Below are 16,558 nucleotides of genomic sequence, written 5' to 3'. Positions count from 1 at the left end.
GTGTGTTTAAAAAAAAAAAAAAAAAATGCACGGGAAAAAGGGAAAAAAAAAAAAAAAATCACATTAAATCGCAATATCGTGGGGTTAGTCAAACAAACAAAATTGCTATTCTCTTATTTTTCACAGTAATTCCTGCTCTCGCATTGCTCGCCGATCCCATAAAGTTCAAACGAGGTCGCTGACTTGCGTTCCCTGCCGCAAAACCACTGAAATTTCTCTTTTTAGCCATGTGTGAAAGGGTCAAATTATTAGAAATTGCGCCGGCGCTGCTGCCGCCGCTGCTGCTGCCCGAGTGCCGCCGGCAGCGGACGCGCGATAAGCTCGTCCGCTGCCGGAAAAGGAATAAATGGAATACACGGTGGCGCGATAGGGAGGCAAATGAGAATGAGCGGAAGGCGCCATAATGGAGGAGCAACGGGAGGGGGTGCGGGGTAAGCGTGAAAATGATAGTAGAGACAAGAGGCGCGTTTAGGACGGCCACTTACATACAGCAAACTCAGCGGCGGCTGTCCGAGCGCCGCGCCAAGTCACGGATAAAGCAAATGGGAAAATTTGCCCCCCCCCCCCCCGTGTGCTGTCTGCTTGAAAAGAGCTGAATGCATACAAGCTTTTTTTTTTTTTTTTATAAGGTCATCCTTAACTCGCGATGTCTGTCTTCGAGGCTTCCAAAAACATGTTAGCATCGTAGACGATTAACAAAAGCAGGCACATTGTTAATCGCCTTTAATGTAACAAAAAAAAAACAAAAAGAAAGCACAGATGTTAAACTGTCTTTGAGGATTCCAATAAATATTAGCGTCATAGATGATTAACAAAAAAGGCCACATTGTTAATGGGTAATTTGTCTTGGATGTTTGCCAAAACAGGCATGTTGTGAATTGTTTTTGGTGGCTATAACATTAGCAACATTAATAAATTGTCTCAAGGTTTACAAAGACTACTGCGAGGTTTGTCGGAAATGCAGAATTGTCTTTGATGTGTAGCAAAAATCGTGGATGACGAGGAGAATATGTACTGTATGATAAAAAAAATTGTATTTGCGGTTTATGAAAAGGTGCGTTCAATTCGTTAGCCACTCACAGATTGTCTCGACAAGAGGTTCGAGACGGGTCTTTGATGGCTTAATCATCTTTGATGTCGACAAAAACTGTTTTCAAATGAAAACGCGTTCGTTTTGTACAACGGTCGTTGACGCTTACGAGGCAAGTATGCTGTCAATTGTCGTCGATGCTTATAAGAATAGGCGCGTTGAAGTGTCTTTGAGGATTGTGAAGGCAGGCCGCAGTTTCGCCGATCAACACAAAATTGGGTCCGTCATGACAGGACGCACGAAGAAAGTCTCTTAGAGCACATACCTGATGTTGAAAAGGAAGTCAGCCATTTTGCTTTGAAGCGGCCATTTTAGGCTCATGCTTTAAGGACCCCCCCGCCCCCACCAAGGAATTCACCATAACGAGCTTCAATCAGGATACAGACGGCTTCATTCTCGTCGCACTGACATTCCTACAGGGAGGAGAATATGCGATATTCAAGCAAGCCATAAAGTGGAAAACAAATAAGCGGATCGCGCGCGTAGGATACGCCTAAAATGAAAATGCTCTGATTGTACTACACGCACGTACACGGACGCACACACAGGATCCAAGGTTCTTTGGCGCCGCAGGTGTTGGCGATGAGTCACGCGGGCACATTAGGGCCTTCCAAATGACTTCCCTGCCAGTCGGGGCTGCGGCGCTGATAACCGATAACACTTTCCATCGCAAACGTGAGGACTCGCTCGGCTCCCCCACCTCGGGCTCTCCGATACGCACATACGTTTATATCTCCATACATACAGCATATATGGATTTTATTTTCTTGAATAACAATACATTTGATTTGATTACATTTGTTGTCATATGACGTAGTTGGATTGAATTCAATTTGATTTGTCATTTAACTCTAATGTAATTCATCGAAATGTAATTTAACATGTTTCTTAAAATGACATTGTGGCATTTTAATCCAACTTCATTTTCTTTTCTTTTATATTGCATTCAATGCAGTTTAATGCAATCAAATGCAACGCACATGCAGGCCCATAGGTCATTTGGATTACATTTGACGTAATTTGATGTCATTTAACCACACCACTGATAAACATACTGCTAAGTTGCTACTTTGCAGTGTCATCTTTGTAAAAAGCAGCATTTATTCGGGAAAATGTCATGATGACCTTACGAGTGGTTATTTTTCAGTTTCAGCTATTTTTGTTCCCTCCACATTCATGCCGATTGTTAAAAGCTGCTTGTCGACCTCAGGCTGAGAATAACAAACGCTGCGTCACAAATTCATGCGTATAAAATGCTAAAAAGCATTTTTTTTTTTAATTTGAAAAAAAAAAGATGATTTTTTTTTTTTTTTTTTTTAAAGAGAGATTTTGCCCCTCAGACGTCTTTTTTAAAAGCCAACACCGCTGTTGTTGTTGTTATTGCAAAGGGGATGGAGCAAAAACATTGCCTGGCTGGCACGGAAATAAATGGCTTGTGTTATGTATTCAATTTTGCGGCTTGTTCAAGCAGTAATAAATGCATGCAAATGCAAGAGTTGGCATTTCCCTACAGCTAAAAGCAGCATAGCTTAGCATACCAAATGGTCTGCATGAGCCAAACAGTCCGAAGAGCTTTTTGTAAACAACCTTTGCTTATTGAAAGTGAAGAAAGTAAAACTGGATGTAAATCGGAATTGTATTTATACTCCAGGCCTTTAGGTGGCGGTATGGTTGCGGAGTTCAATGCAAAGGTTGTACGCATACAGACCAGGAAGTTGTACGGAAAGAACTCAGGATAGTTTTCAAAACAACTAAGGGAGTTGTACACAAACAAACCAGGAGGTTTCCCACAAAAAAAAAAAAGGAGAGCTTAAAAACAATCCAGGAAGTTACACACAAACACAAGAGGAAGCTCCAACAAAATGACAAAATAAAAAAAATAAAGTTAAACAAAACCCAACAAGGAAGTTGCTCTTAAACCACCGGCAAGTTAAAAAAAAAAAAAAGAAACCCAATCAAGCCTTGTGCTGGGTGGCCAATAAAATAACAAAAGTCCCATTGGCTTCTATTGGCGGGTGCGAGGCCTGCTGCCGGGCCTATTTCCCGCCTTGGCGTTGCATGCGCTGTTTACTGATGCGAGGCGCGGAGATTGATGGCGGGCGCTGATGTCTTTGCGCTCCCCGTATGAGACGCCTCATCAACCTCAAATTCGCCGCCTGCCCCGGGACCGCCGCCATCAGTCACGGCCGCTCCCCCCCCCCCCCCCCCCCCCCCCACCGCATCGACACCCTTCCAGCGCCCCTCCTCCAGCTCCCCTTTTTTGGGGGGGATGGCGAGCGAGATCCGGGGGGGGGGGGGGGGGGTCGGGGGTTAAGGGGCTAAATAATTTGGGTGGGTGGCGATGGATGGTTGTCCACAGTTCATTCTTGGATGGGTTTGACTGCCTTATGGATTCGTATTCATCATTTTTGATGCACTATGGATTTTTCATTACGAGATGCTCACAGTCTATAAAGCAGCACATTGCTGACACGCCGCACTCTCTGTGCACCTTTCAAGTGGACATTTGGGTCAACACATTAGCCACCGCTAAATGCTAAAGAAGCGTTCTTGGGTTGTTTGTGTGACTATATATATATATATATATATATATATATATATATATATATATATATAATTATATTTAAATATATACAAATATGTATAATTATATTTAAATATATACAATTATATATATATATATATATATATATATATATATATATATATATATATATATATATATATATAGTGCCACCTGTTGCTTTGTCATACAAACCCAACAAAGTAAATATACACAGTTAAGTTCAGAAGGGCTGGGGAATAAAAGAACACAGTGTGAACTATTATGGATATTCTTATGATTAAAAGGGTGCAGGGTGGTGGAAGATTACAGCGTGGGCACACAGGTCCCGCACGCAGCGCCACGTTCCCGGGGGTCCATTGTGTTACGGGAACCTTACAACGCAATTACTCGTCCATTTCCAGCCTTGGCGGAGCGCGGCGGCGTGGGTGGGAAAAGCGTATGCTAATCGCCCGGCTGCACTTTATCACTTGGAGGTGTTGCGCGCCCGGCAGCCGCATTAGCGCATCCCCCCCCCCCCAAAAAAAAAGAAAGCAAGAAAGAAAGAAAAGACAGTCACCACCAGCGCGCAGGTTCATCATTCTCAAAGCATCTCCACCTACGTGAGCACCCTCGCCCACACTCCTCCGTGTCAACAAAAGGAGAGGGCGGTAATTAAAGGGAACAAAAAGGCTCTTCGCGCTTCGCCTCTTAGGTTACGTTAACGCTGCAATTATCTCAGTAAAAAAAAAAAAAAAGAAAAAGCAGAGTCTTAACTTTGAAAACTATCACATTAGTTACGGTCATTCATGCTGAACTAAAATGAAGAAAAAAAAACACAAAAGATTGTAATGTGCATGCCAGGCCACTAGTTGGCGATGTCACTACAAACACGAATTTTGCAAATATATTCTAACCACCTTTTGTTGTCGTTTCCACGTTTTTAGAACGTGTCAGCTAAATGCGCATTAGCAGAGAAGTTTTATAAGCACAAATGTACACAAACTTATATCCAATCGATTTTCCTCATTGATCCATTCCCGCCTGCCCCAAAAATCTTTTTTTTTTTTTTTTTTTTTTGGTAAAGAAAAAATAGCACTTTCTACCGCCAACGTACATATTTGTCAGGTACGAAAGAGTGCCTTGCCCTCTGCTTTATTTCCAGGCCCACGTAAGGCACGGGGTGGTAGACAACCTTTTTTGGGGGTATCAGCAGTGGCAACTCTGCCAACTAGTGGCCTGGCATGCGCATGGCACGTCATTCCTGACACGAGCGCGGCTCCAAACTTTGCGAAGGAGAAACTTTTCGCCTATTAAACGTAAGCGGAGACCCTGCGAGGCGCCGCGCGAATGGCCTTTTGTTCCGTTTAATTAACTCTGGCCAAAGATGGCCAGAGGGAGAGAATGATGAACCCTTTGGCGGCCATTTTTACGAGGTCATTATCCAGTACCTTGAGAGACCTTCCCAGTCACGTTCAAGCCATTCCTCCATTTTCACTTCAAATCTTTGCCTTTTTTTTTTTTTTAAATAAGCAAATTCTTTTTTTTGTTTCAGGGCGAGAGACAAAGGCGGCGAGGTTTTGTGCAGTGGTCGAGTGTGACTCAGTGTCGTGGCAGGTTGCGGGCTTGGGGGAGGTGGTAGTGGTGGTGGTGAGGGGGGGGGGGGCGTTGTGCAGGCGGGCAGCTAATGCAGAGTGGCAGTTGATAATGTCAAGGCCGTGATATCAGCCAACATCTGCCCTGCGGCACACTTCCACCGCTGCTGTCATCATCGCGCCATCATCAAGCATTTCGGCATGCAAATAACGAAGCCGCCCCCCGCGCACACCCCTCCGCCCCCCACACACACACACCGCCACCCTCGCAATGCAATCTAATCAAGCAGAGGTTGTCATGTGACGCCTTAAGGAGCTGTTTGAAATTTAGAGCTTTTCCTCACACAGCTCGACTAACTAACTAAATGTCTACAGTCTCTACGTAACCGTCCGCTGTCGGGTGTTGCCTTCAGGGACGGGCTAGAATGATAGTTTTCCTCACACAACTCACATGCTAACTACATGCCATCTGTCTGTCCGTCCATGCATCCATCCAAAGTCAAGTGCTGCCTTTGGGGACAGTCTGAAATCATTGTTTTCCTCAAACAAGTGTTTAAAATAACCCCGGATGGGTGTCAGGATGTTTTAGTAGGCTTTTGCTGGCATTACTTTTTGTCTTTCTAGAAGAAGTATGAGAGCTTGGCTAAACAGACCCTGCTCATGATGCTGCCACCACCATGCTGAGTAGGTGTGGCATTATTTGGCTGTCGTATGCGTGCCAAGCAACTGATGTCCCCATATTCCAATCTTAAGTCAGGCGTTGCCTTCAAGAGCATTCCAAAATCATAGGTTTCCTCCCACAACTTAATTTCCACCCATCCGTCCGTCCGTCCGTGCGTCAGCCTGAAATCACAGCTTTTCTTGCACAAGTGATCAACCAACCTTAGTCTCTATTATCTACATACCTAAAGCCGTGTGTTGCCTTCGGGCACAGTCGGAAATTTCCTCCCACAAATGATTTTCTATCCATTCATCCACCCACCCATTCATGCTCAAGTGTTGCCTTCAGGGACATTCCTCAAGTAAAACTTTACTCCCACAACTGATTTTCCATCTCTTCATCCATAAATTAGTCAACCGTTGCCTTCAGGCACATCCTGAAATCACCGCTTTCCTCACAGAACCGATCTACCGACCTAAACTTGCGTGTTGCCTTCAGGGACAGTCTGAAATAAGCCGACAGGCAACATTTGAAAGCACAACTGAAGGAGTTTGCGGAGAGAACAACGCTGTTAAAGTGCACTTTAAGTGAGCATCCACAGGTGTGCACACAAAGCAACACTAATTGACAGCTGTTAACGAGGTCACCCCCCCATCTACCCCCCCCCCCCCTCCACACACAAATTCCCCTGGTGCAGAGGAAGCTGCAAAATGGCTGCTCCGTTCTTCTCTCACTCACTCTCTCTCTCTTCATTGAGGAAAATTTCATTCATGCCATTTCCCTTCATTCATGCTGGAGGGAAGGGGAGTGGAAAGGGGGGGGGGGGTGCGGCTGAGGGAGGGGGGGGGCATGAGGGGGCGTCGGTGCCATCTCCACACCAACGTTCTTATCAATGGACGTGACGTCAGCACAGCCTGCAGCTGGGGGTGGCGTATGGAGCAAGGGAAAGAGGGGTGGGGGTGTTGGGTGGTGGTGGTGGGGGAATCGGTGATGTAGTCACGTGGTTCCACGGAGGGTATATACAATAAAGTTGCGCTGGCCGTGGTGCTGAAAACATCCACTACAATACATTAGCTGCGCGCGTTAAATTGACCCAAAAATAAATAAATAAATAAAGTGTAATATTTTTATAAGAATTATTCTTAAATGTCGCGCACAGGCTGAGGAGAAGAAGAAGAAAAGGAAGAAGAAGGAGAAGAAGAAAGGGAAGAGCTGAAATTCTCTCAAGTCTTGATGAGATTTCATTTTTTGGCTTTACTTTGACTTTCCCGCCCCCCCCCCTCATCGCTCGTCCACCCCCCACCATCCTCCCACTATAGTGGGACCCCAGGTAGGTGACAAAATTCATTCATCCATTTCTTCACTCATTCATCATTTTATGGCATTATTAACGCGTTTACTGTCAATTGCGCCTTTTATCGCCTGCATCTCTGATTCACATTTAAGGGGGAAAAAATTATTTACAATCAATCCATTGCATCTCACGTTTTCTTATGTTTTATAATAATGCAATACGAATAATTGCCAAACGAAATTTGTGTTTACCCGCTTTTAACCCGCATTGGCACGTGCCATATTGCGCCAAATTGATTTTCTTTTTTTGACACAAATTGACCAACGCGCATTTGCTTTTTTTTTTTTTTTTTTGTTTTTACCGCCCCGACGTCGACATTTAGCCAATTAAATCGTGTCTATTTTAAACGGCAAGCCATTCAATAGATAAACTTCAATTTGAATTCAATTAACGTGCTTTGATGACGTCGAGACACCCGACAAAGAAGGCGGGGGGTGTACAGGGGCATGCACGTGTTTCGTTGCACAAAAATATCCTTGTGAATTACCAAAAGGAAAACGGCAAAAAAAAAAACAACAAAAAAAAGTGCCGCCGTGTTGAGCAGATAAAAATTTTGGGCTCGCGTGCATTCCGCCACAGCACGCAGACTCAGGGGGCAAAAAAAACGTGCATGCGCGCACCGAAAAAAAGGACAAAGCAGTTTTTTTTTTGTTTTTTTTTTTGACAGCACCCACACTCCTCCCGCAAAGAGGGTGATTGCGGTGGGCGGGGTGGGTGGGGGTGGGGGGGTCAAATGGACCATCCAGATAATTTGCTATTTGCTTGGGGAGGAGGAAGAGGAGGAAGAGGATGGTGGGTGTATGTGGGGGGGTTAAGTAACTCAAGCATGCCTTGTAGCTTTTTATGCATGACTTCCGCGCTGCATGGCGCCGTCGCTTTGACTCACGGGACCTATGTCGGATTTCATATTCTCTTTTTTTAATGTTTTTTTTTTTTTTTTTTTTTAAACACATATTTATCTTTCCTTGTGACAAACTGTGCTCGCCCAAAAAGATGGCCGGTGCGCGCGACCCCTTCCCGGCTTTGTTGGCTCGCGTGAGGAGGAGGAGGTGAGCGCCGCATTTTGATGAGGATTTTATTTGGTTTGAAAAAAATAAAAGAATTTGTACAATTTCATCCAGACGTGACGGTATGAAATAAAAATGTTGCTGGCACGTGCGCGTTCGGGTGGGAAAAAAAAAATAGGCTCCGTTGCGCAATTCTGTGCGTCAAAATAATTGCCTCGCTCAGAAAACGTTGCTAACCGGTCCCAATTTGCGCGTGTGATCACAGAAGAGGCGAAATAGAAGCGGAGTATCCAAAGACAATGGAAATCAAATCGAAAGGGAAGAGAAATCGAGGACATTTCTGTGTGGGCTCGGTTAAGAAACGATGGTGCACTTAAAAACATTGAAATTCAAACATTGCCTCCTCATCGTGACATACTCAAATGATTTTGGAAAGAGTGTAATTCATATTCGAGGGTGACAATTTTTTTGCATTCATTCTGTCACTTGACTCGAGTGGAAATGATCTTTACGGATTTGAATATTTGCATTTGAAGTGCCCGGCCTGCTCTTGTTTACCCCCTCCCCACAGGTGCTTCACCTCCCTCCTGCCTGCCCTGCATGGTCATGACCAGTCATCACGCCCCTCCCTCAGCCCGCCTCATCCTATTGGTCCTGCTCACCGTCACTCTATGGCTGGCCACCGACGCCGCCCCCGCATGGGCCGAACCCGAGGACAGAGGGACGGCGGAGGGAGGGGCGGCGGCGGAGGAGGAGGAGGAGACGGTGGCCGTTCCGCCGCCCCAGGGCGACGACGGTGGCGGCGGCGGCGGCGGCAATGCGTCACGGGAGCGGGACGAGCGACCGGAGCCGGGATCGGAGCCGGGATCGGACCCGGTGCGCGTGCTCGCGGTCCTCCTGCAGGCTCTGGACCGGCCGGGGGAGGGGGACGCGAGCCTGGAAAGCCACGCGAGACAGGAGGGGGACGAGGGACGGGAGGCGTCCTCTAGCTTGGCGGAGGTCAACGAGATAAGGAGGCGGTCGGAGGCTGATAAGGTTATCCAAGACTTTGAAGAGGAGCCGGGTGACGGGCGGTCGGCCCAGGACCTCCCGGAGAAGGCGTTAGCTGAAAGCTTCCTCGCCGCCGCCGCCGCCGTCGCCCCCCAGAGGGATGAGAGCTCCCTGCAGCGCAAAATCCGCGGCTACTTCCAGAACATTGATTTGGGCCTCCAAGACAACGAGATCCTGCCGCCGCTGAAGGGCTACAAGGCGTACAACACGCAATTGGCCCGAGCGGGAAAGAAGCTCCGCTGGCAGGGGGATTCCGAAGCCGGCCCCGCCAAGGGCGGTAATTTCATGGACGACTTTGAGGACGAGGGCGGCGAGCTGGAGGAGGAGGTGGAGGAGGAGGACGAGAGCCTGACCCGCACGGAGGAGGAGGCCAGGGCCAGGGCCGAGAAGCAGGAGGTACTCAGGCAGCAGGAGGAGGCGGAGCGGGCCCGCGAGGAGGAGCAGCGTTTGGCCGACGTGGCCTCCGACATGCTGCTCCAGTACATGGGCCGCAAGCAGCAGGCCTTCCTCAAACCGCGGCAGAAAAGCAGCAACGCGGCCGAGGACAAGCGCTCCGAGGAGGTCCTCCTCCCCGATCAGGACGAGGACGACCTGGATCAGCGGATGATCGATCGCCTTATCGAGATCAGCAGCAAGCTGCACCTGCCGGCCGACGACGTCGTCGAGATCATCAGCGACGTGGAGGAGAAGAAGAAGAAGCGGAAAGAACTTCAGCAGCAGCTTCCCGCCGTTGCCGCCCTCCCTGTGGTGCCCCGCTTCAGACCCCTGGTGCCCCCACCTCTGGCGGCGCCGCCAGTCTACCACTACACCGCCTCCAAAAACCCCAAGAAAGCCCCCTACAAAGCCCCCTACAAGGCCTCCTACAAGTCCATGAAGAAGTGGCAGAAGGACAAAGGCAAGTCGCGCAAACAGGACTTCTGGTACCAGCCTCAGACCCCCATCGACTACTGGTACAAACCCCGGAAACAGTTCCTGGCCTTCCCTTCCTACCCGTACTACCAGAAGCCATATCGGGCGTACTACCCCGTCTACTTCCCTTACCCCAAGCCGCAGTACTACGGCAAGCCCCCTCCCGCCCGGGACCACAGCTTCAACACCCAGGAGCTTGAGCCGCAGGGCCCCCGCCGCAGGCACAGGGGCCAGGGCAAGACCCGGGGGCAGGGCTGGAGGCAGAGGCCGGCGCCCCGCCTGCCCGACGCCCCTTACATCTCAAACTATATCCTGCCCCACCCGCGGACCTACCAGCCCCCGCCGCCCCCCAAACCGCTGGCCCCGCCCCGGAGGGGCCGGCGGCCCCCCTTCTACTACCGGCCGGCCGCGCCGCGGGATGACGACTACGAGGAAGACGGCCTGGTGCCTCAGCTGGACAGTGAGGAGGAGCTGGAGAACTTTATCGAGAGGATCTACATGAAGCGCAGAATGTATTGAACGACTGCTTTGGGGTTGGGGTTTTTTTTCCTTTTTTTTTTTTTTGGACCCACGAGTGGGGGCGGTGTAACGGTAAGGCTAAAAATGCGTCATATGGACGGTCCAGGAATGAGATTCCAGTTTGTTTTAATCCACTGTTTTCTTTATGGGTTTTTGTTGTCGATAAGGTTTTGTCAGAGGAGGGGATGGAGGGCGTGGGGGAGTGGGGGGTGGGGGAGTTACCCTGCACACCGCCATGTTTACATTGTGAACACAGGGCGGCGTACATTCGCCTCCATTCAGGTTTTCTACAACACACAGCGTCATGGGAACCATGTTTACAACATGTCTTTGTACGTTACATTACACAGACACACAAACACACACACAAAAAAAAAAAAAAAAAAAATCGAACCAGCCTTTGGTTATATCGCATGTGTGCAGGTGCCTTTACAATTTGAGGGAAGGGCGGGTGTAAAAAAAAAAAAAAAAAAAAACAAACAAAAGGTGCCACAAACACACATTTCTTGCTTTTTTTTTTTTCCCCCTGAATTTTTGCCTTACGCACACTAGCCTCATCACGAAGCCCCGCGGACCCCCCAAAGCACAAAAACACTTCCAGATCTGGTGGGCCGAGGTTTCACCATCATTGTTGTTCTTTTTTGCTGTATTGTATCCATGATTGTTAGGGCCCTCGTGGAATCTCTTCATTGTAATTCTTGCAACCCATGAATCCCTTTTTAAGGGGCTTTGAAATGCTAAAAAAAAAAAAGTTTTGCGGGTCCCGAATACAAAAGTCACTAAAAAGTCACTTGCAGTGGAGCCCCCCTGACACCAGTTTCACCAAGTGACTAAAAAGTTGATGGGTATGTATATCATAATATTATGCACAAAAAAATCTTGAGAACCCATGCCCGGAATCAAACAGGAAGTCGGCCATTTTGGTTTGAAGCAATCATATTCACTCAGTAGCTCCTCCTGGAATTGAAAAAAAAAAAAATTGCAATCGACACAAAATTGGGTGAACGTGTCTATTCTAACAGGACGCGTGAAAAAAGCCTCAAAACCCAGGCTGGAATTTGAACAGGACGTCGGCCATTTTGGTTTGAAACGGCCATATTTATCGAGTGGCTCCTCACGGAAACTTTGGGGGAAAAAATGAGATGGTTTCACCAATTTTATCAAAATTGGGTTGACATTGCTATCATAACAGGATGCAGAAAAAAGCCTGAAGGACCCATGCATGAAATTGAAAACAAAGTCGGCCATTTTGATTAGAAGTAGCCATTTCAGGGTTAACTCGTACGAGGAATAGATGACCCTAAATAAATCTTTTTTTCCCCTATGTCATTTAATGTAAGTAAAGGTATCAAAGTTTGATCCTTTCGAGGGTTTACCATGCGAAAATTGGGGCGAGGAGGGCCCGTTCACCACTTGATTTTTATTTGAAAAAAAATAAAAAATACTTGAAGTCCACCGCCGCAGAAGTGGGCTGGGTGTGGCAGGGGCGGCCAATTGTTTTTGTTCATTTCCTGAAGAAATTCAGTGACGAGTTTGCGGTCGGGTGGGGGAAGAGTCAGGGATTGTGCTATTTAAGAAAAAGAAAACAAACAAACAAAAAAAAACAACAACAACAACATGCACGTCTTTCTACTTGCATCTTCGAAAAAGAACAAAAAAAATAAGAAAAAAAATAATAAAAGAGTGTGGAGAATTCAAGATGGCTGTCTTCTCTCATTAAAACTTTCAACATAATAAAAAAATAAACAACAACAACAACAACAAGGAGGAGGACGGCTTGGTGACGCCATCTGTCTGGACGAGTGTTTGTCGTTGATGTCACCTTTAGCATTGTAACATGTACAGTGTGAAATAAAAACATGCCCGTGCAATGTGTACATATCAGCATGACGATGATGACCACTAGTTTTGCTATACTATCCCAAAAAAAAAAAAAAAAAAAAAAGATCATAAATAAAAGCAATTATTTTATTAAAGGTGATTTTTTTTTTTTTCCTGGCTCCTTACTATCTTGGCAAAAAAAATAGAATTTGATGGTTAACGTTGATATCGGGCGGGAACGGAAGGAAGGAAGGAAGCAAGGAAGGAAGGAAGGAAGGAAGCAAAGGAGGCGGTGATTGACGAGTTGTGATTGGCGCATGAGTCATCCATCTGCAGGACAGCGTGCGCGCGCGCGCGCGCACGCACGCACGCACGCACCACTTTAAAGGACATTGCACCGACTTGCAACCTCGACATTGCAACGTTGTCACGCTAAAATGAGTCATTTTCATGTTACTGTCACACACACACAAACCTTTAAAAAAAATGACAAGAGCACACACACATTAACACTAGCACAAAGTACACATGCGCAAAGACACACGGGCTCAAGTTCAATATCCTACTTCACGTTTTGTGCTTTGTGATCCAATTCACTTCAATACAATTTTTATCCCGTAAGAAATAATGGAAATGAGAAATGATCTGCACTGGTGTCAAATTACGGTCACCAGCAAAACGCGAGCGCGCGGGCACACGCAAAGATAAATCGGAATGTTCGGGCCGGTACAAACAAAAGGATTTTTTTAAATCTTAAAAGATTGTTTCACATGCTGCAAATGAAGATCAAAAAAAATAAATGAATCAAGATTTGAACAATTTGGGTTGTACTGTGTATGGCCAGGGTTGTCCAAGATACGGCTCGGGGGCCATTTGCAGCCCGCCTATCATTTTTTGGCGACCCAAAAAATAAAAGATGAAAATGAATACAATTTTGAAAAAAAAAAAAAATCAACAAACAACTAGAGTCCATTTGCCTCGATACAACCTTATCGATTACCATGACCTGGATGACAGTATTGTGACAGTAAGTTAAAGCGTAAGTCAACCCAAGCATATTTTTTTTTTGTGTTCCCAGCAGGCCCACTAGTTGAAACAGGGCATTCTGATTAATTTTGCGTTTGTGGAATATAAATTAAGTAGCAAAACGGCACTTGTTTTTTGCCATCTCCGGGGGCGGCCATTTTGTTTTCTGTCGACTGAAAATGACATTACAACTGCTCACAACGACCAATCACGGCTCAGATTCAGAAAACAGGTCAGCCGCGATTGGTCGTTGTGAGCAGTTGTGATGTCATTTTCAGTCGACAGAAGACAAAATGGCCGCCCCCGGAGATGGCTAAAAACGAGTGGATTAACACTTATTCCACAAACGCAAGATTTATCAGAACGCCCTGTTTCAACTAGTGGGCTTGCATAAAACATATTCTTGAAAAAAAATATGTTTGCGTTGACTTCCGCTTTAAAATCTGATTTGGGCACTTATGCTACTATATTAAAGCAGGTGACAGGGCTGCAGACCACCCTGAAACCTTGAACAGAAAGCTGTCATGTTGAGCGATTTTTTTGGTCGTTGTTGTGGAGCTTTGAATTTCCACAAACCAGATGAACTAAACCATCGCGCTTAAATAAACAAATAGAACGGCTCATCGGGATGAATCGTTGTCGACTCCCACCATGTATCCCGACGGACCTCCCCCGGTGTCGATACTGCACTGTTTCTTATCTAAAATGTCCGCTGCGACAATTCCGCCGTGAAATCCTCGGCGCTTAAAGAGCTATAATTCAATAAAAAAAAATAATAATAAAAAAAAATCCTTAACTTTCACTTTCTGCAGTCTTATCGCGAGAGCGCGGCGCCTTACACGCTGACACCGGCGTACTGTACAAGCGCTGAGGAAATGACAAAAGATTTTAAGATTACTCGGTGGGGGCGGGGGGGGCTTTGAAGAGGGAAGGAACATCTCAGTCAGATATGTATGCCAAGTGTTACAAGATGTAAAAATGATGCTTTCATGATCTTTTGAAATGCAGAATTGTTACTTTAAACCCCCGATTGGTTCTCGTGTCCAATAAGTCTGCATTGCTAAGTGCAGTATACAAAATAAAGAGGGCACCAGTAAAAAACAAAACAAAACACTATTGTCTATTTAAAGGCATCATTTCCAGGTAAGTGCTGTTAAGTGCCGTTGAATTGAATCTCGGGTGTACCTAAAGCTGTGCGCACACGCCAGAATTACCCTTTGAAGGTAGAATTATCGCGTAAAAGTGCAATTACTTGTCTTCGGTGAACCTAATGTTGTGTCCAACGATTGAGGGACGAAATGCTATGCACAAAGCAAACAATTACGCTGTTGTCCTGTTTTTGAAGGCAGAATTTTCAGCTAGCCGCTCTAATATTGCATCAAGGGTGTTCCCAATGCTGTGTCCATTGAGTCACGTGCCATTTCAAGATGCAAATATTGATCTTAAGTTATCTGCTAAATGTTCAGGTGAGAGCTTCCGCCTGGTTTTCGGGTGTACCTAATGCTGCGTCCAATGAGTCACACGGGAATGCATGATACAAAATGATGCCATCATTACCTTTTCAAAGGCAGAATTGTCACACAAAGAGCTCTTCTGTTGCATCCCCGGTGTCCCTAATGTGGTGTCCAGTGAGACACATGCCAGTACAAGACATTACAAATGTCAAATAAAAAGGCTCTCTTTTGTATCTTAGGTGTAAGGGAGTCGAAATACGCTAGTATTAGCCTTTTAAAAGAAGCGCTTGATAATTGGGCATTAGAAGGTGTACCTAATGTTGTGTCCAATGAGTCTGCATGTCAAGTGTCGTATACAAGACATGCAAATATGGTGTTAATATCAATTTTAAGGCAGAATTGCCATAAAGGAATTCTTGTATTGGGTCTCAGGTGTTTCTAATGTTTCGACCAGTTGCTTTGCGAGGTTGTGTGTGCTGCCTACTTCTGATAAGGGGGGGGGGGGGAACAACAACATCAAACATTTTTTTTTTTTCCTGCGCCATTTGGCTGTTTGGACATATTACGCCTCATCAAGCCAGCTCTCAGCGACCATTAAGAGCAGCGAAGGAGGCCTCCATCTTGCCTTGCCTTTTGTCTCTCATCTGCGTTTTTTTTTTCCCCCCTCTTCCGCCACCTTCATTCATTGCCTATTATTCCAACACTACCCCAGTTTACCCTCCTTTTTTAGCCCCCCCCCCCAACCTCCTCTTTTCATCCTCTCATCTGGCTATTTCTTGTTGAAAAAAAAAAAAGAGAGAGCAATGGAAGGCGAACGGGGCGAAAAGCACTCTCGCTGCTGCACTGCTGGCACAATAGACTGGCGGTGAGTCATCGCCACTTATGTTCCCGGCGTCGTCCTCCTCCCACCAAACACACACGTATAGGGAAGGGGGGTGGGCAGCGGGAGGGGTGGGACCACTCCAATTACTACCTACCTGCCGTGCACTTAGAGGACACACACACACATATTTCAGTTCTGCACAATGACCCTGAAAGCAGCAACTGGCTGGCTGTGTAATTTAGTTGATTGTGCTTTGCAAATGGCCGCCTCACTGCATCAAAGTGGAGACAAAAAAAGAAAAAAAGGCGTGTGTGTGTGTGTGTGATGAAGGTGGGCTTGCAGGGGAGCAGGCTGGGGTCAATGGGTGTCAGTAGGACAGATTTTGACTTTGGCGATGGTCAAATGATGCCATGGTGGCGTGCACGCGATGGCCCTGTCGTCATCCCACTTTTATACATTTATCCCGCCATTATAATTTGTTTTTTTTCTATGTTAAATAAGTCCCGCTTCTAAAGATGCTTCCGCCTGAAATATCTAAAATATACTTAGACTTAATAGACGTCACAATGACTCGAAGCAGATGGTAGCAGCCGGTGAAACATTTTGGTTGGGTGCGTCTATGACACAAGTGTCAAACTCGTGTCCTTCGAAGGCCACCATCCGACAAGTTTTGGATGTTTCCCTCCTCCAACACGCCTGATTCAAAT

At 46.3% G+C, this 16,558-nt stretch overlaps 1 protein-coding gene across 2 annotated transcripts; it reads left to right on the top strand.

Annotated features, from left to right (window-relative positions):
- The first annotated feature begins 6,921 nt into the window (after positions 1–6,921).
- Positions 6,922–12,690, top strand: LOC147133597 (uncharacterized). 2 transcript variants are annotated; one of them, XM_086013314.1, is made up of 2 exons: positions 6,922–7,218; positions 8,821–12,690. In XM_086013314.1, the coding sequence occupies exon 2, from the start codon at positions 8,850–8,852 to the stop codon at positions 10,725–10,727; it is 1,878 nt and encodes a 625-aa protein (XP_085869440.1). In that variant the 5' UTR covers positions 6,922–7,218; positions 8,821–8,849; the 3' UTR covers positions 10,728–12,690. The 2 variants fall into 2 exon arrangements, with proteins under 2 accessions (XP_085869440.1, XP_085869441.1); XM_086013315.1 differs by lacking the exon at positions 6,922–7,218 and adding an exon at positions 8,071–8,291.
- The last annotated feature ends 3,868 nt before the right edge of the window (positions 12,691–16,558 follow it).

The sequence above is a fragment of the Filicampus tigris genome, chromosome 17 (genome assembly GCF_054856515.1).
Source record: "Filicampus tigris isolate MCC_2025a chromosome 17, RoL_Ftig_1.0, whole genome shotgun sequence".
Lineage (NCBI taxonomy): Eukaryota > Metazoa > Chordata > Actinopteri > Syngnathiformes > Syngnathidae > Filicampus > Filicampus tigris.
Note: the sequence above shows the minus strand (reverse complement) of the source record. Positions and strands in the feature narration are given on the sequence as shown.